Source organism: Scardinius erythrophthalmus, assembly GCF_964197995.2.
Source record: "Scardinius erythrophthalmus genome assembly, chromosome: 7".
Classification (NCBI taxonomy): Eukaryota; Metazoa; Chordata; class Actinopteri; order Cypriniformes; family Leuciscidae; genus Scardinius; species Scardinius erythrophthalmus.
Window position 1 is genome coordinate 38,877,812 of NC_138227.1, and position 23,371 is coordinate 38,901,182.

Sequence of the window (23,371 nt, forward strand, 5' to 3'; positions counted from 1 at the left end):
TCACCTGTAATCGATGCAGGTAGCTGGAAGGCTTTTCACCCTGATTTTGTAGCACAGTCATAAACTTTGCCAACAACTCTTCCCTATCCTCCACTCCAGCAACTCAAATACACTGAGGGCGATGACTGTGGACTAACGTGTTTGATTACATCAGCAGCAGGTGGAAGCTTTCTAGGATTCTTCTTGTATGAGACAAGTCTGAAACAGATAGAACCTGAAAACCAGTTACCTGAGAAACATCTGAGATGCAGGGAGGTATGCTGGGCTGTTACATCACTTGTCCTCACAAAGTGCTCAACCATGACTCTTTGCACACCAGGAGGATCCATCATATCCATTGTCAGAGCTGGACCCTGTGTGGCTAATGGATTGTTAATTCCCGCTCTATTAGGTACAGTATTCATCTCATTCTCCTTGGACAGGTTTTGGGTTTTCTTCCATTCAACACCCAGCAAGGGTATTATGTCATGTCTAACGTTAATCATTCCTCTCTGCTAGATGGAGCTGTTTGCCATAGGTTTAGTTAAATTACCTTTGGAAAAACGTTATTTGTTATGCTTCATAGCAACAATCATGCAAAGCACAGCAGCCATTTTGCAATTCTGAGCAGCAGAGAGATTGTGTGCTTCCTGCTTCTGTTTCCAGTTTGTGGTTTCAAGCACGAGAGAAGCTTTGCTTGTAAGTTTATCACTTATTATGTTTTGAGATAATGATTTTGAGAGCAGAACTTATATTATCCTCAATTTACCAAAATTTTTTATTCTGTTATTATGAACTCACTCATGTTATGCATTTACATTTATGTATTCCGTAGATGCTTTTTATAAACGACTTACATTTCATTCAAGATGTACATTTAATCAGTTCATGCATTCCCTGGGAATCAGTCTTCTGATCTAGGCATTGTTAGTGTCCTGCTCTACTGTTTGACTGCCATTCATGATGTTTACACACCATTTTTGAATTAAGCTGCGACCTTTGGCAGAGGTCAAGAATGTCACTGTCTGTGAAAAAGTGGTATTTGATACTTATGTCTGTATTGACATCTCACCTTCATCACAGTAATAGCACGAGGAGAAACATCATGAAACCTTTTCTCTAGCGGCTCCTATAACAACAACATCAAATTTAGTTACCTTTCACAATTATTATTTTTTTTTAAGTGTAGGTATTTATGTTACCATGGTATCAGGCTCGGGGATGCTGACTCCACTAAAGAAGACATTGGACCGGAACACCTGCTGATGACGTGGGATCAAGTCACCTATCAGCGGGTCAAAGTTTAGATGTTAGGAGCCTGTGTATAACTGGCTTTTTATAGAGATTTAGACTAAACTTTAGTCATACAATTGACCCCTTGAAAACAGAATGTCCCATAGGACAGTATTGTCTGTAGTGTAGAGATTTCTCCAGCTATGGAGAAAAAGACCTGGCTGCAGCCTGCAGATGCACCCCCATACCAACTCTGATTGGCTCCATCGTCTTTCATAGCTATACATGATAGAAAATGTGTTCATGTGTTGGTGCAGGAAGGAGTATGTAATTTAAAAAAAACTGGAAAAGCTGTGCGGTTTCACAAAGCCTTCATTAGCCTGTAACTCGCAATGTCCCTGAAATGATTGTTTTAGTAAATTAAGCTGGTCTTTAGACTAACACATGAACGACCCCACAACATTTAAAAAAAGGAATTGGTTGATTATCCACAACAGGAGGTCTTCAGTTAAAGGAATGAATTATGAATTAGGCTAAATAATTTATTTATCATTTTGATTATTTCTTAGTATGAGAAAAGAAAATGAAAAGGATGTATCAGTATCGTTATCAGTAACATGACAAGGCATACATACAACTGTACTATCAGCAGTTACCTTCTACTCAGCTAATCCACTTCTGGAGAACCTTGTCTTGTCCTGTCTGCGTGTTTGTTTAGACTGTTCTCTGCCCAGCCATCCTGCTGCTTGTGGTCTCCAACCTCACCGCTACCTGCATATCTGCAACTTCTGGCCTAAGACTGTCATCCTCGCTGACCGCTGTTACCAAACTCGGGGACCTCTGATGTTGTGTTTAACCAGCCAAGTTTTCAACTTTTGTGTTTACCAGTTCTGCGTCCGCCTGATAGCAGAAAGCTTTTGTTCCCTTTTCTATTAAACTTTGTTTCTGTACCTGACTTCACTCTTGGGTCCTCTGTTTATACTGACACTCTTTTACAGTTTTGTAACTTGATTGATGACATTCATTCATAAATCCATGCACTACTCTGACCTACACCAACTACGAACACATATTCTATCATGTCTGCCTAGACGAATGTGCCAATCAGAGTAAGTGTGGGGCACTTGCAGCTCCGTCCCAGGTGTAGCCCTGTCCCGCAGGCTGCAGCCAGGTGTACTTGGCTATGGAAACAAAATTCCCCTCCATTTTTCAATGAATTTCTGCGAGATGTAATAAGCTTAATTAATAAAAAAAAAAAAAAAAACGTTCATTATCTTTTTTTCTAAAATATGTAGTACTTCTAGTCTGTCAACCTAAGCATTAAGATGTTATTATGATTGTGGCTTGAATCTGTTCAGGAGTGTGAAGATTATATAGGTTATATGTATGTGTGGACATCTGTGTACTTTATATTTGTAAGGTTTTGTTTGTCGATATACACTCACCTAAAGGATTATTAGGAACACCATACTAATACTGTGTTTGACCCCCTTTCGCCTTCAGAACTGCCTTAATCCTACGTGGCATTGATTCAACAAGGTGCTGAAAGCATTCTTTAGAAATGTTGGCCCATATTGATAGGATTGCATCTTGCAGTTGATGGAGATTTGTGGGATGCACATCCAGGGCACGAAGCTCCCGTTCCACCACATCCCAAAGATGCTCTATTGGGTTGAGATCTGGTGACTGTGGGGGCCATTTTAGTACAGTGAACTCATTGTCATGTTCAAGAAACCAATTTCAAATGATTCGAGCTTTGTGACATGGTGCATTATCCTGCTGGAAGTATCCATCAGAGGATGGGTACATGGTGGTCATAAAGGGATGGACATGGTCAGAAACAATGCTCAGGTAGGCCGTGGCATTTAAACGATGCCCAATTGGCACTAAGGGGCCTAAAGTGTGCCAAGAAAACATCCCCACACCATTACACCACCAGCCTGCACAGTGGTAACAAGGCATGATGGATCCATGTTCTCATTCTGTTTACACCAAATTCTGACTCTACCATCTGAATGTCTCAACAGAAATCAAGACTCATCAGACCAGGCAACATTTTTCCAGTCTTCAACTGTCCAATTTTGATGAGCTTGTGCAATCTGTAGCCTCTTTTTCCTATTTGTAGTGGAGATGAGTGGTACCCGGTGGGGTCTTCTGCTGTTGTAGCCCATCCGCCTCAAGGTTGTGCATGTTGTGGCTTCACAAATGCTTTGCTGCATACCTCGGTTGTAACGAGTGGTTATTTCAGTCAAAGTTGCTCTTCTATCAGCTTGAATCAGTCGCCCCATTCTCCTCTGACCTCTAGCATCAACAAGGCATTTTGCGCCCACAGGACTGCCGCATACTGGATGTTTTTCCCTTTTCACACCATTCTTTGTAAACCCTAGAAATGGTTGTGTGTGAAAATCCCAGTAACTGAGCAGATTGTGAAATACTCAGACCGGCCCGTGTGGCACCAACAACCATGCCACGCTCAAAATGGCTAAATTCACCTTTCTTTCCCATTCTGACATTCAGTTTGGAGTTTAGGAGATTGTCTTGACCAGGACCACACCCCTAAATGCATTGAAGCAACTGCCATGTGATTGGTTGATTAGATAATTGCATTAATGAGAAATTGAACAGGTGTTCCTAATAATCCTTTAGGTGTGTGTATGTGTGTACACTGAATATATGGAAATTATTTTATTTCTAAACTTTAATGATTCAACATACACGATTGACATACTTTGCATTACACTCTATAATTATTGACTGAGTTAGTGCTTTTTTAAATTTAGTTTCATTTTATTTTAATTTAATTCATTTAATTTGTATTTTTTGGGGGTTGAGGGGTGGAATGGGAAGAATATTTTTTTCACTAATCTCCTGTATCTTTATCCTGGAAATATCCTGGAAATTTTGTAGTGATTCCAACTGATAACATTGGTGTATGTGAATAGGACTGTCCTTACTACATTTTCTACAACTACAGTATTGTGAACCCTTTAGTTATTATATCTTGAATCAATGTTTAATGTCACATTAAGAACCACAAAATAAATACCACTTGTGTCACTACTGTGTTCTGTACAATTCGGTTTTTTAAACAAACTCTATTTTTATGTTCATTATACAAACACAGAACTTACAGGGCCAAGTAAACAGTCAATTACTAAGCTAATGGGAAAAACACAGACAACCATTGTATAGTGGCTGTGTTCTGTGATCCATGTTATTCCAGTCACATTTAAGGAATGTTCCAAAAAAGCATATTGTGTGCTACAATAGAAGCAAGGATATCTGATCTTTTCTTGATGGAGCTTTATTGAGTAGTGACCTAGATTTAGAGTAGATATTTTGTTGTTAGTTTTATGGTAAAATACATTATTTAAAAAAAAAATTGTTTATTTTCAGGTTTAAATTCACTCAAATTTAAATTGTTATATTGCACATTTTAAGTGGTCTCAGACTTTTGGACCCTTTTGTATATAACTTTAAATGCACAAACATTCTCCTTTCTTTCTCTTTTAGTACCCAGCGTTTGTCGAATGAGATGCAACTGATCCACGTCAGAACGTCCTGGCCAAAGAGGATTTCCAGACAGCAGTTCAGCAAAGACACAACCAAGGGCCCAGACATCAACTGGGGGACCGTACTGAGTGTCTCCGACCAAGAGCTCTGGGGCCCGGTACCATCGTGTTGCCACATAATCAGTGTAATCATCACCTGGACCAGCTGTTTGACACACACACACACACACACACACACACACACACACACACACACACACACACACACACACACACACACACACACACAGCTTTTAACAAAATGGGGAACTTACATAGACTTTTATTGTTTTTATTAACAGCTAGTTCTAAATACTATAACCAAACCCACATCATAACTATCTGTAGTTTAGCTAATTAAAAAAAAAAAAACTTTATTTACTTTACTTTAATACTGTTATTTACAAATGAAGACATACCCAAAAGGCAGTTTTGGGAGCAATTGCCATGTTTAGCTTACTTCTAGGAAAAAAAAATTGTGCCCAAAACATGGTTAAGTAGCTACACATGCACAGATTCAGAATTACATGTACATCATACAGAAAGGATTACAACATGCTGATGGATAGACCTTGTGTTAGCCTATAGTAACAATACACTGAAACCCAAGGATGATGTAAGCTGACCCTAACTGGCTGACTGCACCTGTGAGGCTTCACGCTGTTCTGAAAGTGTGCTCAGGACGCATGACAGATGATATAGGTAAGACGTATAAATTAGTCATTAATGAAGTGAAAATGCTAAATGCACATAAATGGCTAGAGAGTGTGTGAGCTAGACAAAGTCACTTACTGAGGATGCGTGCAAAGCCAAAATCACATAGTTTGATCACACCAGTCTTGGTCAGAAGAATGTTCTCTGGTTTTACGTCCCGGTGGATACACTAGTATACACACACAAAGAGTGACACTGTCAGAGATACATACACAAAATACACATACACTACTACAAGGCATGGATTTGTAAAAAGACAATTTCTTTCTTAAAATATAATAATTAATATCTTACCACAGGCAATAGAACCGATCTAGCAACAATCTAGCACAATAAGTGTCATTCCCTTGTGTCCGAATATGCCTATTTTATAGTTTTCAAAAAGCAGTATCTGAACTGTGTCCAAATTCATAGTATTCATGACTTACTACTTCCACCAAGATTCTGAAGTGTGCATTCAATGGACATTACAATCCCATGATGAGGCAACAGGAGACCATTTGTAAATGCATGGAAGCTGCACATATGACGTGGTAGGTCACATGACAATATGGCAGTTGTAGTAAGGATTGCATTCATATTATATGTATCCATACCTAGTAAGTTCTTAATCAAATGTAATACTTACTCTGACAATTTCAGACACAGCGACTGTACGTAGTGCACTGTGCATGCATGTCATTTTCCAAATAAGGTCCATATTCTGTTTAAGAGTTTGTTTTTATGTTTTCATGTTTCACAGCTAGTCATATTCCTATATAGGTAAGCAATATCACAGTAAAAGTTGAATAAACAAAAAGTTAATATTGAGTAACTTGCAGCTGTTTTGGCTAATGTTCCTGTATGAATCAATGTTTTTGATAAAATCGGTTGAATGAATGAATGATTCGCTTATTACACACACACACACACACACACGCACGCACGCACGCACGCACGCACGCACGCACGCACGCACACACAAACAAACAAACAAACACTTGTTGCCTCCTACTGGTATGGCATATCATAACTTGCAGAAAGAGCCACTGAAAAATCTTTACATTAAAGCACACGGAAAGCCTGGTGTAGGTCATAAGACTGAACATATTAGTCTCCTCATTCCTCCCAAAAGGCTCTTTAATAGTGCAACTTTTCACAGTTGTCTGTAGAAGTCATAACTGACACACAATTGTAGGCTAAAAAAGAGAGGCGGGGCATACTGACATTGTGTTTGTGACAGAAGTTCACAGCTTGTAGAGTTTGCCACACAATACTCTTAAGTTGTGCCTCAGGAACCCTGAAAAGAGAAAAAAGGACAAATGTTAATATAAAGACTAAGGCTGCTGACCAAGAAACAGACATAAATCAACTATATGGCATTTTCACACCTGGCTCATTTGTTCCGGAACCTGATGCGTTTTCTCCCTAGTTCAGTTTGTTTATGCATATATGAACACAGCAATCGCGCTCGGATCCGCACCAAAACAATCGCACCAAAATCACCTGACTGAGGTGGTCTCAGCCCGATTGGAAACAAAGATTGAGGCGGTTCAGTTGAGGTGAGAAAGCATTCAGACCCAATGGACCAACAAACCAAGCGGTATCATATTTCATAATGGTAAATGTGTTATATAAAAAATGTAATAATACATTTATATATAAATTTGAAATATAATTAAATATATTCAATTTATCAGTAAGAGCGGGAATGACGGCTACATTCATTTGTGTGTTTGTGTGCATCTCAACAGCTACAGATAAAGCCACAATAAGCTTGCAGAGCAAACTTGTCAATACATCTTGTTGGATGACACAGAGGAAACTATGACCAATAAAAGGACAGTTTTACTCACGTGACGTGCAAAACAATTTGGTACGCTCTGAATTCTTGTCATGTGAATGCGAACTAATAAGAAATTACAACATTGTAACAAATTAAGTCCCTGTATCGGAAAAGGAAAATGCAGGTCTGAAAATACCCTTAGATTTTCCTGATTAAACATTTTTGCCATTCTGTAGTTGGCAGGATCTAACAACAGTTAAATTCTCTTGTTCTCTAAAGATCATTGCAGCTCCCATATATCTGTAGTAACCATGGGCATGTAGTCCCTGGCAACCAGTTCCTTTGTTTTCAAGAGAAGCTAAGGTTACGACTGAAAGGCCTTCTGGGAAAGAGAGAGAATGCTGGGCAGCCACAGCCTTTGTGGCCTGACCAGCTTAAGAGCTTTGAAAAACAAGACTGTTGATGAAAAAACGATAGGTCAGATCAGGAATCGATTACTTTATGAAAAGTGGACATTTCAGTTCGTGAGAGAGGAGGTGTTGAAAAGGAGAGATTGGTGAAGTTGAAAGGAAAGTTGATTCTAGGGTGGGACAAGTTATTATGAATGCAAGATTACAGAGGCAATGAGAATAGAATCATAATAGGGACTGTTCTAATTTCATGTTGATTTTAGAGATAACAGTATAAACATATGAAATTGTATAACCGTATATGAAATTTGGTTGATTTTATTGCGTTGGTCATTGAATATGGGAGTGAAAGGTAATGGCAAGAAAAAGGAAAGAAAAGTTCAAAAGGAGAAGAAAAACACAAGACAATCTTCTATAGGGGCCAAATATCTTAAACCATAATTATTGAAGTTGCTTTATTTTCCTGTCATTTTTAAGATTTGGATTTGTTTTTAATGAGGAGAATATGACTGACCCTCTGGGGTGCTTGTCCAGTTCATTTAGAACAGTTTGCTCACAGAACTCAAAGACCAGATGAAGGCGTCTCTTTCTCCTGAAGACCTCAAGCAAATTCACCAAATTCACATGCTTCAACTGCTATATGGATAAAAATGGAAATGTTTATGTATAATTGTGCAAATGTTTGGGGATTTGTATGCATACAATCTCTATATCTACCATCTACTGTACCTTCAGCATGCGGATTTCTCTCAATGCGATCTTCTTGATGACTGGATCATCTTCAGACTCTACAAATTTTTTAATGGCCACTATCTGACCTGTGTCCCTGTGTCTGCATTTGAACACAACTCCATATGAGCCCTCGCCGATCTTAGCCAGTTTCTCATACTTATCCATCTCACAGAGATCATGAAGGGCTACATACTGAAAACAAACAAACAAACAAACAAACACATATGGTGTGGAACAATATAAATGACAGAATTTTAATTCCTGGGCGAAACACAATGGGCCCTATATTAACGATCTGAAACGCAAGTATCAAACGCAAATCTTTGTGGGCAGATCTCAGTGACGCAAATCTAAAATGGGTTGGTCTGAAGTAGTTACATTACTCATAGGTTTGGTTTGGGCGTAACGTGAAATAAACCAATCAGAGCGACATCTCACATTCCCTTTAAAAGCAGGCACGCTTGTTCCATGGTGGATTTGCCAGGCGCATGCCAGGAGCGGTTCACAGCCGAGGAGACCAACGTTCTCACCAGGGCCGTAAAAGACAGAGAAGTGACATTGTATGGGGATGGAGAAACCCACCCAAAAATTTGCTTCGGTTAAACAGGCGTCTAATAATTTGGGTGAACATGTAAGCTAGATTTATGCCTATTTCTTCACATCTTCATGGACACCACAATGATTTCCCTTGTATGTTAATATCTTTCCTTGTAATTATGTATGGTTTGCAAAAATGGGAACTGCTGCATCTGTGTAGATGAGAGAAGCAAAGTGTATGCGCGTTGTGCACTCGCTACATTATGGCCAAGCATGCACCCTTAAAATAACATCTGAATAATGCGCCACTGACTTTAGACTAGGTTTTTCCTGGTCTGTGGCGGAATTGTTTTCTGAAACGGCAAAATAGCACCAGGGAACGTTTGCGCTGGAACACGCCTCCTCTTTCGCTGAAATGCCCCCGGGAGCGCAAATTCATTCCCTAATTTACCGAAGTGCATCTGTGGAGGTAAAGGTCTGCTGTGCGTCGGGTGCAAAATAGGAATGATACAAGTGTCGGTGTACAAAGTCAATTCCGCTGGGTCAAGTCAAGTCAAGTCAAGTTTATTTATATAGCGCTTTTCACAACATAGGTTGTATGAAAGCAGCTTCACAGTAACAATACATCAATGTTTGTTTCTAGTGGAACGTCCACATTTGGTAATGCTGATCAATAGTATCGTTGATTGATTAATTAAATTAAATATCCCCAAATATCCCCAACTGAGCAAGCCAAAGGCAACAAAGCGCTGGGTGCAAGATGGGGCTTATCATGTCCAAAAGTATGGACACCTGAACAACACCTCCACATATGGACTATTAATTTTAAAACCATGATAATTAAAACAGGTTGGTCCACCCTTTGCTATAATAACAGCTCCATTCTTTTGGAAATAAAGACTGATTTACTCCTATTCAGACAAAAGAGCATCAGAAAGGTCAGATAATACTGATAGGCAATGGAACCGCTCACAGGCAGCACTGCAATTCATTCCAAAGGGGTTTGTACAAGCCTGTCAAGTTCTTCCACACTAAACACAGTAAACCATTTCTATATGAACCTCAATCTGGGGCTAGTTGTAACACACATGGTTTAAAAGCTTCCACACATGCCAGCATGATAAATCTTAGTGTATATACTAGTTGCCATATCAACATTATATAGTGATAAAATTGCGCCAAAATCTTTGGAAGATATCACTGAACATTTATTTAACCATAGCTAAAGTAAATTTCTAACTGAAGTTATTTTTTTCCATCTCAGTTTTTAGTGTTTATATACAAATACAGAGACAAATCTGTTATTATTTTAATCTCCAATTTGTTATTTAGAAGTTTAGATAGTTCTTTACTCCTTATATAACCAACTTATAAATGCGCAGGTGGAGCATGTTGTAACACTGCGTTACAATGTGCCCCAATTAGAACTATGCTATTCTAGGATGTTAGTGATATAATTCACATTAACAACTTTTATGAATTATATTGAGGAACCATGAGAAAGAGGTGAATTAAGACTGAGAATCAATGTTCAGAAATTATTAATTATTATGTTTTGAACTATGCTGTATAGTTGTTTTTTTGTGTTTTTTTTTATCAAACTCAAAAATTTGTTTAATTTTAATTATTAAAAAATCCATTATTTTATATTAAAAAGTTAATAATTGCATTTAATTGACTAAATATTTTAGTTTGTCTTGTAATTTTTCTAGGTCAGATAACATTTTAAGCTGTCATATGGTCATGTGTCATGTGTCAAATCATGTGTGAAATTAATGTGGGAAAAATGTATATTCTGAACCCTAAGTAGATATACACAAACTGAGAAAGTCAAAAAGTGTTAGGTTGTGCCCCGCTCTCCCCTATCCACATAAGTTTGCACGTGTTTATTTTTTGCTGATGTATAACCTGATATTCAATCTTTTTTTTTAGATACATTTTATTTTTTTCTTAAAAAAAAAAAAAATACAGTTAATTTAGATATTATCTGACAAAACAGTACAGTGTATGCTAATATGATCAATTACAATAGTAATAAAATTACATGGAGTATTTCCAAAACTATTAAAATAACACAAATAAAGCACATGTTGGCCATTAGTAGGACTATTACCTATTTTAAAGCAACTTTAGTTGCGTTTGCATATTTATATACACAATGTAGTTGACATCCAGTGGGCATTGAAAAAAAAACGTTTTTTTCGTCTTCTGTCTATTTAATGAATACCAAATTAAATATTTATGAGAAGGATTTTTAAGTAAAAACATGCTGCTAAAATCGCAACATGACATATCTATATAATTCAATATCTAATTTAAATAAGCTAAAATGTAAATGTGATTTAAAAGCAATCTACGTTGCTTGGTCACCTTACCTTACCCGAGGAATGACTCGTATAAATTACAAAGCATGTCTCTTCTCCTCTTCGTTAATGAATAACAGTTCTTCCTCTTTGACTCTGAACATCATTTCAATGTTTAATACAGTCGCAAGTTTTCTTCATGAGCTAAAAACACGCAGTTCTTTTAGTTTAGTGCCTGCACTTTCCTGAGGCATTGTCTTCGAGAAAGCACCATCCTAGTAGACATAAGCATTCATTCCTCTAGATCAGTGACAATTTATGGAAATGTCACCGGAGAGTCGTCGATTTGTTCACTCATTTGAGTCCTTTTAGAAGTGTTCTTACGCACAGACGACGTGATGACAGTAACAAGAACTGTTGGCTGCACCTCAATGTCTCATCAACGGCACGTAGCCTACCTGTAGCTAGGCTCTGAGCTCAGTGAGCAGGTGTACAGCAACATAACCCTTCCACCTCTCCGTGAGGCTCGTATATGGTTTATGTGGACGTTGATTGTGCACTGGGGCTCTATAATAGATCTATAACGATACATTACACTTATTTACATTTCTTGTGTCCTCTATCATGGATTAAAGTCAAACTGGGGTTCAAGGCCACAAGGGGGTGTTAGAGGTCCACGGAAAATTTTATGAGGAAAAAAGCCCTAAAAAAGGGCGTAAGCCCCTATTGTATCCGTTAATTTTCTTCTTCTTCTTCTTCTTCTTCTTCTTCTTCTTCTTCTTCTTCTTCTTCTTCTTCTTCTTCTTCTTCTTCTTCTTCTTCTTCTTCTTCTTCTTCTTCTTCCCGAATGGGAGTCAATGGCAGCCCTATTAACGTGTTAATAGCAATAATCCTATTAACATGCATTCACCCGCCACAACAGGAATTCTGGAGAGAGATCTTCAAGTCCTATAAAACTATCTATTAAGAGGTCCTATTAATCCTGACCCCTTAATAGATATTGTCTATATTTGATCCTAACATGGGTTTAAACACCCCAGCAATTTTTAGCAGTAAATGTGGGAAATTTTTAAGAAATAACAGTTAGAGTAAATCCATAGTCTTGTTAATGTTAGTATATTTAGTAGTTCATCTATGACATCTTTATAATATCACAATTATTATTTTTCGCACACCATATAACAGTCTATTGGTGCATTCTTCCAATGCATAAATTATTTATTGTGTGTGGATTTGGGGTGTGCATTTCTATACTGATGTGTGCCTGTGTGGTTCTGTTTCAACTGTTGATGTAAATCCTTCTAATTCATGTCAAAGTTTCTGTTATAGGATGAGATCTCTCAATTAGAGAGCTGTAATTCCATTTTTACCAGTAACAGTTTCAAATAGAGGGCTCTCTAATTCCAACAGAAACAATTAAATTAAAGAGCTCTTTACAAATACACAATTAACAAATACATAGGTTATTTTTTCCTTTTTTTTAAAGAAAAATTCTAGGGGTAACATGGTTGAAGAAATGATCAGAAGGACTTTCATACTTTCATGAGCACAATGGAAATAATCACACACAGTGTTCTGATTCACAGTCCAGTTTGAGTTTGTGGGATCAAAAGTGCATGCGATCTCTCTGTTTTGGAGCCTGGTTTCCTTGGCTTCAGTTTGTGAGAAAGATCACAGGTCAGTGTTGACTGTAACACAAATGGTGTTGGGCAGAGTTAGACCTTGTCCTACAGTAACCTGATGTAACATTACATTTAGATATTTGATATAGAGAAACCATAGTGTGGGGTTTTAGGAAATTGTGAATTTCTGGAAAGAGAAACAAACTTTCTTTCTAAGAAAGAGTACAGAGTATTTTGTAGTAAAACTAATATTTTTTTTCTGTGGTTAAAACTCTTCATCCTATTCCAACATGCTGAGATGCATACAAGTATGGTAATACTAGTGTGACTTCCCGAGTAGTAAACACTACGATATAACTCTGGTGCTTTCAAAGATGTTTTGAGCAGTCTGATGTGGTGTGGCTATCTGTTTATCTGACCAGTGGAAGACATGGTAAGTGTTCATTATGTTTTATAGTTTTTCATTTGGTGGCAGGCCAGTATAAATAGTAGTAATAGGTATTTGAAATTGCATGAATTTACTTTCAAGACTTGAAATCAGCAGATTATTTAACTGCTCTTCTGGTCCACAAGGGGGTGCCAGACACACATGAAAATGGATGCTGTCAAAACAAATTGAAGCTTCTTTATTTTATGAGAAATTGTCTCTTTACCTATGTCTCTATACCTTCCCAAAACTCATAAAACACAATATGTGAATCTGTTTCATTTTCTGACATTTAAAACAAACCATAGAAAATCCAAATGAAAACAGTGCTAAAGTTTTACTAATGTTATGGATGCTTTGTGGAAATGCCAGATGGAATTATTTTCCAGCAAAGTATACTATACTGTAGATTCCCTTTAATCAAGCAGATTATCTGAGAACATGCAAATAACTGGCTTTTGTGTTGTGCAGGCTGAATAACTGAAATAAACAATTCTGTTAAGGTGCAAGCTACTTCAGCTCTTTCAGTACAGAGAGGATATTGTTATTAAAGAAAAAATCGTGATGCTCCTAAAAAATTTCTAATGCTCAAGCCAGCCAAATGTGGATTTGGATCACATGTGTCTAATATTTCAGCTTCACATCTGTTTAATGACAATCAAGAGGCCAGAAAATAAACAGCAAAGTAAACATCAGCTCACCGCATTACATAAATGTGGCCTTCATAACAGTATTCTGTTGTGCAGCTCGTCGGGGTTCAGGTTGGGAGTGTGTTTGTATAATAGAGATCATTCCAGTGTGCCTGTCATCATCTTACCTTGGCACTCATTTAATAAGGTGTGTGGTTAGTTTGGCCAGACATTAGTGTCATGCCCATGTTATTTAACTGTCTGTCCTTTCACTGTGTATTTTTGTGTATGTGTGTCCCCCAAAAGCTGCAAAGGGCTTCCTGGCCAGTATAAGAGAAGTGCTGTGTGAGGAGCAGATTTCAGAGAGTCTGTTAGCCTCATTTCCTGGGCGGAGAGTTCTCGGCTCTATAGTGAAGCAACAGCAACCCGAAAACAGAGTGAGTGAGTGAGTGAGCATGAGTGGGAGAGAGAAGTTATTGGAACGTAAAGCTCTCACAATTAATTTTGTCACCAGCAAGCTCTGACAAGCGAAGAGAGGGAGTGTGTTAAAAGAGGGAGCTGATAAAAAGAGTGCTGTACGAGAGAGAAGGAGTGTCTGAAGGACTTTTTTACTGAAGCCAAAAGACATTAAAGTGGACAAACAGAAGAAAAGAAGGTCGAGAAGAGAAGGAACATTTGCACTACATTTACTGCTGTCACTGCTGCGGTTCACGTGCTTTTACTGCCTGGGCACTCATGGACGGTTCATTTGTTTCGCTCATTTTGTTTACTCCATCTGTCACTCGAAGCTCGTGGGTTGGACGTGGTTAGTTTGATTTTCCTGACATCATCAGAGCCAAAACGTCAGGGTATTTTCCAAGAGGATCTGTTTTCCTTTCATTTCCTCTCAGTGAAATGAGATGTGTATGAGAGCAGTGTGTTTGGTTAGCCATGTAAATGAATCTTTCCACTCGCCTTTGTAGTGGGAAAATCTTGTTTGGAGAGAAAACGTGGTTGTAGTCTTTAAAGAGCCATGTTAAACATCTAAAAAACACTGTTACTTATTTTTACTTATGGATTGTGAAGCCTTTGCTCTGCATAGAGTTATTAAACTTGCTTAAACTTCTTTACTATGTTTTGAATGGTTTACAGCCAGAGCTCTAAAAACAGCTTTTTTCCTAACATGATGTTTGCATGTTAAATGAATTACTGTTATCTGATTATCTGGATGCTTCCGGAAAATCAATCTAAGATTTCTTAAGTGGACACAGCCTTTTGTCTTGTTACGAATGCAGGATGCAACAAGATGAGGTTGTCTGGTTTAATGAAATAGTTAAACAAGACTTAGGTTTTTGTGTGAGATGACAAAACATCAAGTAAAGCATCAAGACCAGAGAAGCTTGGAGAGGTAAAAATAAAACTGAGTAAAGAGGAAAGTTAGTGAGAAAACAAGGTTACAGACGTGCCATTATATCCGGACCTCTTCATGTTTTCACAGTGGGAAACTAGAGGAGCGACTAGAGGAGAGAAAAATAGTCAGTCCAGACACATGGATTTGAACAAGCATTTCTGTGTTGCACTGCTAGCAGTGAGTCTGTGATAAAGTTGTGTCGAAAGGAAAAACGTTTCTGTTTATGTGTGTAAATGTTTTCTTTGTTTTTACAGATTTATGCTTATATGTTCATTGTGTAGCCTACTAATTGCATGGTCTTTGTGTGTCTCTAAGTCTGTTTATATGGGAGAGCGGTTGCTCCAGTTGGCTAAACTGCACTGTGCTGTCTGGATGGAGCTCTGAAACAGGTGATGTGTCAGGAATTTCCCATATTAGACAGACATCAGCTGTTCTGTTGGCTATTATTCAAGGTGCTTTCCAGAATCATCATCAGGTAGCATCACCTCCATAACCTGCAACACTACTGTGTTTGTTTGATCCAAAGGCTCTACGTCAATTACAGATTCTTGGTGAGCCTCTCTCCTTACTTAAAACTGTTCCAATAGACAGTTTGGGCACAGATTTGGCACCATGAGGTTCGTTTGCTTGGTACTGACGGCCCTGTGCATGGTGGCTGGAACGGGCAGTATGTCCACCTGCAAGACTCTGGACCTGGAGGTGGTGAAGAAGAAACGCATAGAGGCTATCCGTGGTCAGATCCTCAGCAAACTGCGCATGGCCAAAGAGCCAGAATCTGAGATAGACGACGATGGACAGAAGATCCCAGATTCCTTGCTTTCTTTGTACAACAGCACTGTTGAACTGAGCGAAGAAATGAAGCTGAACACTGTCCCTCTGCAGGCTGAAGATGAGGACTACTTTGGCAAAGAGGTGCACAAGTTCGTCATCAGGCAAGGTAAGAACTTGGAGGTGTCCTCTTTCTGACTTCTTTAAAGAATAATCTAAAATCATGTCCTATTCATTCATGACAGTGTTGAATGGTGATTTTTTTTTGTTGCACAATAATCACTGTCTAACTGTATAATTACTACATAATGACTGTCCACAACAGTATAATCTATTTCCCTTGCAACCGATTTTTGGTAGTCTCATGTCTCTTGTTTCTTGTATCTGTGCTCAGTTTCTTTTCACATACTAAAATAAGTTAAAGCTGCTGTCCATTACTTTTTTTGTGTTCAAAATTTACAAAATTTATATAATAAGCGAGTACATCATTAATTCATTTTTCAAACCATGTTTTTGTCTTATTCTGAATCACTATGGTTCACCTATAATAAGTGTTTATATTGGGACTATTTTAGACTGGTTCGGGTCGTAACACTGCGGAATAGCCCAGTACCTGCGTGAATCGTCATAGACATAAACAAAGAGAAGTAGCTCCTGCTACATTGCTCATCCTCAAGACAAATGCAGTTCTGTTTATTAACTGCTAGAGTGCCAAACGTTACGGACTGCAGCTTTAAACTCACACTGATATAAAATGTCTATTTATTTACTCAAAACAAAAACATTCTTTATACCAGACCTTGTACAGGTATGTAAACACTCACAAAAAATGGTTTCATCATGCAGTTGTAACTTTTAACTTTAATCTGCCATTTCTATGTTATTTGACCCTTAATGTAACTTAGTGGTATTAAATCGTATTTTTGAAAACAAGCAATTAAGTTAATTAAGAAGTCACTAAATGAAGCACATTTTAGGTTACCAGAGAATTTTATACCAGATTCGAGTACCAGTCTTTACCAAGAAATTCTATTAAAAAATAATTTACAAAATCTCCTGCTGGGCAGTTCAATTCTTTACAGTAATATAATATAGTATGACAAAAATTAAGCAGTTACACTGACATGGTTTGGGACAACAATTAAGTGTTTTGTACAGTCAATTATAGGCTACTTGCAGCATTAAACCAAATTAAATGATTGTTTATTGCTTATGAATTTCCATTATTTTCTTTATCAGGGGTTTTCAAACTTTTTACTGGCAAGGAGCCTTAAACAATCCCCTTGTGACATCAATTCTGTATTAGGCTAATAATATAATAAAATATAGGCCAAATAAAATATAATTTTAGAGAAGTATTTAAAGTGATATATCAGTTTACATGCTTCATTTTGTTTTAATATTATAATATGAAAACAAACGGAAGCATTTAAATAGACCTAATAGCTAAATATTTCCAAGAAAAGTGAATATGTGAGCTCTCTTTTATAGTAATCTAAACATCCCTGAAACACCTGCTACACCTGTGGTGGATGTGTAATTGTAAATATCTCAGAGATTTGTTACCGTTCTGTGCCCGTCACACATTATTTCCACCACTTAATCAAGCCAATCTTCTTATCACATGCCTTTCGCATTTTTCCTCTGTTGCGCTCAGACTATGTGTGGTATTTTAGCACGTCCATGATTTTGCAGACTTAGATGCTTTCCTGGTTCAACGTATTTTGTTGATCCTGGAACAACATTCCAGGCCGAAAATGTAGTCCTAACCCTATCCCTAACCCTAACCCTAACCCTAACCCTAACCCTACCCCTACGTTATCCCTAAATTACAACACTGATGTAGAAGCACCTAACCCTGGTTGTAAACCTAAACTTGACAAACTATAATCTTGTCCCTCAAGTCTGATTCGTTGATTGGAATGTTGTTCCAGGATCAACACAGATGTTGATCCAGGAACATGTTACACTTGGTGAAATCAGGTTCTGTGGTATTTTTATAGCCTAGTTGTTATTGCTGTTGGCTTCATGCATTAGATTGTTAAACTCAAAGTTTTAACAAGAAGTTCTTGCTGGGGGGTCGAACATTTTGAGAATACTTTGGTCTGTTTGTTCTGAACAGTTAGGTTGTTTGAACACTCTGACAGCTGTTTGTTCACTTTTTTGTCTTAGACCTGTTGTTAATTCAAATTATTTGGCATTTGATCACTCACTTGCTTTCATCCCCCACCATCTCCACCCGCTGTTCCTCTTTTACTCCTTTAACCACTTCAAACTCGTCAGACATAAACATCAGGCCTATGATCTTATGCACACGTCATGAATAAAGCTCTAAAAAAAAGATGGGGCTTTTTTGAAGATGAAAACCAAGGACAAAGAAACAGAGAAATACATGAGAGAAAATGGTGATAAGGATAGACGAGTCAGATTCGCTGTCCTTCTCACTAATTGTTTTCTTTTTGTGTGTTCTTCTGGAGTTTGGGGCTTTCCTGTAACTTGAGCTTTCTCTCTCTGTTCTGTGTTTTGTATTTTCTCTCATTTCTTTCCCTCCTTTATCAGTCTGACAGTCCCATTTGACAGGAAAGAGGGTTGCTTGTTTCTGAGGTGTGACTAAGATTGCGAGGAAATATTCCTATATAGCAACCTTGAATTCCTGCTCTTACAATTCCCCTTGTGGTACAAAACTTTTTCATATGTTTTGTGTTTGCATAAAGCTTTTTACATTTGTTTAAGGTGGAATACATTGATGCAATTGGAAGGCCTCCCACGCACAGTATTTACAACCATCACTACTGTAGTACTGCTTACTTTCGCAAGGCAACATTACATTTGTTAGAGCCACAATTGCTAGTGAATAACTAGGTTTTTATATTTACTGAAGAAAATTGTGCTTGAACCAAAGAAAAGTCACTGCCACACTTCTAGGTGGTTGCCAGGGTGTTGCACTGCAGTTGCTAAGATTTTGATAAGTGTTTTAAAAGCATTGCCATGTGGTTGCTAGGATGTTCTGCGATGTTGCTGGGTGGTTACAAGCAACACTGCATAATTTGAGGTATAATTCACATCTGTTGTGTAAACAGTGTGGGGTGAGTTATGTGGAAATTTATTTTAATTTTATTTAGGGTTAGAGGTTGTTCTGATAGCAGAAATAGTGTGCTTGCCTTACAAAAAACAATAATAATTTATTTTGTTTCAATACATTTAAATACATTCAAGAAAGCAGTGAAATCTTTTTGACCTTTTAAACATGAATAGAAAAACATCTTGTTGTCCATTTTAAAATAGGTCTTTCCATTTTTTCACTCCTGACTGAACCACTAACCTTAGCAATTAATATATGTTAACATATTTCTTTAGGATTACAGATTTGTTTTTGCAGGAATACCGATTGCTGTCATCAAATTATGTTCATATACTTCTCCATTAAGATTATTATTATTTTTTTTTTTTCAGTATCATAGCTGTTTGGCTTGACAAAGAGCTACATTGTAGATTTTGTCACATACCCAGGTCAGACCAAAAACTGGTTTCCGTTTTGTTGTTGGCAAAAACATGTTACCATCAAGTGTGTAGTCTTGAGTGTACAGTCCATGGCTAAAACAGAATAAAAAAGTACTTTTGAAACTTATAGTTTCATAGAAACTGTAGTTTCATTTGGAACCTTTATTTTTCCTTATGGCTTGCTACACTTGATATCTTTTAGTTGAAGTTATAAATGTTTTGTCCGTAGTAAACAGACCATACAATTGTGTAATCATAAATTATGCTGTCAAATAGAGAGCACTCAATTTACAGCCATGTCCTGCAGGTGTGCCTAATGTTCCATTTCTTTTTATTTTTTATAATAATTCTTATTGTGCTGCATGTATCATAGCATAGCATCTCATGTTATCACATGTCAAAGATTGTGCTGACTGCACAGCTCATCTGCCAGTAAAGTGTGCCATGGCTTAATGTGATTGGAACAGGATAGTTGGGGAAAGAGAGAGTTGTGATTCTATGGAAGGCGACAGTAAGAGGACAGGAAGGGTTAAAAATGTGTTGGAGAGGCAGATTTTTAAGTCTGCTGGAATCTGGTTGCACCCACTACTAATGATAGGTCTGTCTCAGTGCCTGTTAGGACAGCTGTCCTGAGCTTACCTGAGCATCAGCCTATGTAAACACACACACACAAATCCCACTCCACCCTCATCTTATCCACCATACACCGTCAACAAAGAGCAGTTCATTTAGTCATGGACACTTTTTATGCGTGACCACAGGTGTTGATACATGGGACCCATTCTTAATATTTAATACATGAAATCCCTCAACAGTGGATGGTGAATAGAACATGCCCTTAATGTGTTGTACCAAGCATATTAGAAATGATTAATTGTATTTCCCGTTGCTTTAGAGACAGATCTAAACATCCTATGAAAGCATGTACAGGTCACATTTCACCTAAAAGCCAAAAGAAAACAAAATACATTATATTAAGGCATATACTGGCTTATCAGCCAATTAAAGGCCTTTTAAACCATTCAAGAGAGATAAGACCTAAAAGAGAACTCAATTTGGTATTGGCGCGCTGTCTGTGAAGCGGCTGTCTATGCACACACCCAAAACGCGCGCACAGAAAGCAGCTTCACAGACAGCGTGGCAGTACCAAGTTGAGATCTCTTTAGCATCTAGCATCTTGAACAGACAAAAATATACAAAATAATGGCAAAATGGCCAGTCTTAAATGAGTTAAAAAATCTTCAATGAACGTAAACAGTTGAGAGATATCGGATATTATATGCATTGTGTGCGTAAGGTCTTTTAAATTGACAGCAGTCTAACATACCAGATGCATTCTGAGTAATTAATGTTAATCAAAGAACAAAAGACAAAGACAAAATCAGTAACTGCTCTTGACTGAATAACTTTGCAGCTTTAATAATTATTAATCTATATACTTTATACAGTGAAGACAATGGAGTGTTACTTAAATTAAATTTCTGAGGTCTTTTTTACCTGAATACTAATGTTCGGCCTACCTGAAAATCTTAAAGCGCTGTTTATTCAATTTGCATCTTTGTGCATAAATAAACAACCAGTAAAACATCCAGACACAGTGTCTGGATGTTTTACTGGTTATTTATTTATTTTTTAAAGCAGTACAACAAATACTACATTGACTTTTTTTAATCAGTATTATTATTAGTAATATAATTTTATCATCTGTCAAGGTTTGACATGGATAGTGGAATTGACCACTGTGAGTATTCCAACCCCCATCCTCCTATCCTCATAGCAGATGACCAGCATTCTCTGATGGATCTCAATCATGTCAGCATCTGCTCTCAGAGTGACTGAGCTTTCAGCAAAGGAAGTCCCCTATCTGACAAACAAGTCCTGCCTTTAAAGTGGACCTATTATGCAAAATTCACTTTTACATGGTGCTTGAACATAAATGTATTGGCAGTGTGTGTACACAACCATCCTATAATGAAATAAAATCCACCCACTCCTTTTTTAAATATCCATAAATCATAAGCAGTGCCTCGGAGTTGGAAGTTGGAACAAGCCATTTGCAGATTCTGGGCAAAGTGAACCTTTGTGAATTAGGGTCAAAGGGACAATACAAAACACAGGTTTTGTTAAAAAGTTGTTTCTTAAGGATGGACCAGTACTGTACCACCTATCGTGATCCAGCTAAGTCTCCGGAGTGATACTGGCGACAGCAGTAATGGAAGGGAGACCACGCATTTTTTTTTACTGTTCATCTGAGTTGTTTTACGACAGGGGTGTCAAACTCAGTTCCTGGAGGGCCACAGCCCTGCAGAGTTTAGCTTCAACCCTAATTAAACACACCAGATCAGCTAATCAAGTCTTTCGGGCTTATTTGAAAACTGCAGGTGTGTGTGTGTGTGTGTGTGTGTGTGTGTGTTGAAGAAGGGTTGGAACAAAACTCTGTAGGGCTGTGGCCAGGAACTGAGTTTGACAACTGTGTTTTACGGATATAAAGTTTACCAGTTTATTAAGCACCCCCGAAGAGGCAGAAGGTCTGAATATATTTGTTTACTATTAGTTGTAACGAGTGGTTTTGTGTAATTCTCTGTGTATGTTGATGATAATGCAAGGCAGAGAGAGAGTTAATGAATAAGACTTTAATGCGCACTTCTTGTACTGTTTTATTCAGTACTAATAGTGTTTTGCTTGTACTAATAGTGGATAAAAGCAAGATGACAACATAAGTTTTAACTGTAATTAAACTAAACTATACCTGTTCTATCTCCAGCATATATTCTCTGGATCTGTAGGCATCATGGTGGTGATTGAGGAGATCCCCCCTTCTATGTAAACAACTCTGAGTGCCGAGAAAGCACTATATAAATGTAATGAATTATTATTATTGTCAGTTCGAGCTACTGACATTTTCAGTGCGTGAGATTGTCCTGTTTTGTTGTTGCATGAGTTCTTGAAGTTTGAAGACAAGTTTCGCTTGTCTGAAGTTTAAAATCATTGGTTACCCGTAAGCCAATCACATAACGTTTGGTTATGGCGTGTGTTATGCGCATGCTCAGCCGCATCTAACTTCCACTGTAAACACATGTATGATGCGAAAACAAAACCATAGAACGAAATACTGGAGTGAACATGGCTGTGAATGACTTTAGCAGATTATGTGAAGTTAATCTACGCATCCACAGTAAAATCAGCGTCTACATCACGGCTCTCAGCCTGCCCTCTGTTCGTTGATTGGCCGGCTGTTTTGAGGCTGGAGGAAAATGGGGAAAACGGTCGCTATCTCAGACTGAGTACAGAAGCGAACTGAAATTGAGCGGAAGTACGAAGTCTGACGTAGTCAGGCTAGGAATATACTGTGAATTAACAGCGCTCAAAATCGATACTCAGAGGCTGTTTTCACAATCACACCCTATACCCTCATTCACTATTCCCTACATTAGTTCACTAATATAGTCCCCTTGACAGAGTGAATGAAAAGAAGTGAGTGAACTGAGACACTGATGAACACCTGATAAGCAGAATCACTGAAGGACAGAGAAACAAGAACAGAAACACAAGAACTACAACTAACTTCCAGCCACACTGAGGGCCCTATTTTAACGATCTGAAACGCAAGTGTCAAAGCGCAAAGCGCAAGTAACTTTGTGGGCGGGTCTTGGCGCTGTTGCTATTTTCCCGGCGGCATAAATGACTCTTGCGCCAGGCGCAAATCTAAAATGGGTTGGTCTGAAGTAGCTTCATTATTCATAGGTGTGGTTTGGGCGTAACGTGAAATAAACCAATCAGAGCGTCATCTCACATTCCCTTTAAGAGCAG

General features: G+C 37.9%; 2 protein-coding genes across 6 annotated transcripts in view; one reads left to right on the top strand and one right to left on the bottom strand.

Moving 5' to 3' along the window:
- LOC308693268 (cyclin-dependent kinase-like 1) overlaps window positions 1-8,549 on the bottom strand; it is a gene marked incomplete at both ends in the record, with an annotated part of 54,298 nt that extends 45,749 nt beyond the window's left edge. Inside the window, 7 exons of the mRNA XM_081370069.1 lie at window positions 1,052-1,108; window positions 1,182-1,264; window positions 4,729-4,929; window positions 5,556-5,646; window positions 6,684-6,756; window positions 8,167-8,288; window positions 8,382-8,549. Of these exons, the coding sequence (XP_081226195.1) occupies window positions 1,052-1,108; window positions 1,182-1,264; window positions 4,729-4,929; window positions 5,556-5,646; window positions 6,684-6,756; window positions 8,167-8,288; window positions 8,382-8,549 (795 nt within the window). The remainder of the gene's footprint in view (window positions 1-1,051; window positions 1,109-1,181; window positions 1,265-4,728; window positions 4,930-5,555; window positions 5,647-6,683; window positions 6,757-8,166; window positions 8,289-8,381) is intronic.
- Window positions 8,550-14,336: 5,787 nt separating this feature from the next.
- tgfb1a (transforming growth factor, beta 1a) overlaps window positions 14,337-23,371 on the top strand; it is a 31,072-nt gene continuing 22,037 nt past the window's right edge. The window contains exons 1-4 of one of the 5 annotated variants that reach the window (XM_081371061.1): window positions 14,337-15,289; window positions 15,380-15,469; window positions 15,608-15,681; window positions 15,819-16,229. In XM_081371061.1, the coding sequence (XP_081227187.1) occupies window positions 15,905-16,229 (325 nt within the window). In that variant the 5' untranslated portion in view covers window positions 14,337-15,289; window positions 15,380-15,469; window positions 15,608-15,681; window positions 15,819-15,904. Of the gene's footprint in view, window positions 15,290-15,379; window positions 15,470-15,607; window positions 16,230-23,371 lie in introns of all 5 variants that reach the window. The other 4 variants (XM_081371063.1, XM_081371060.1, XM_081371059.1 and 1 more) reach the window with 4 other exon arrangements.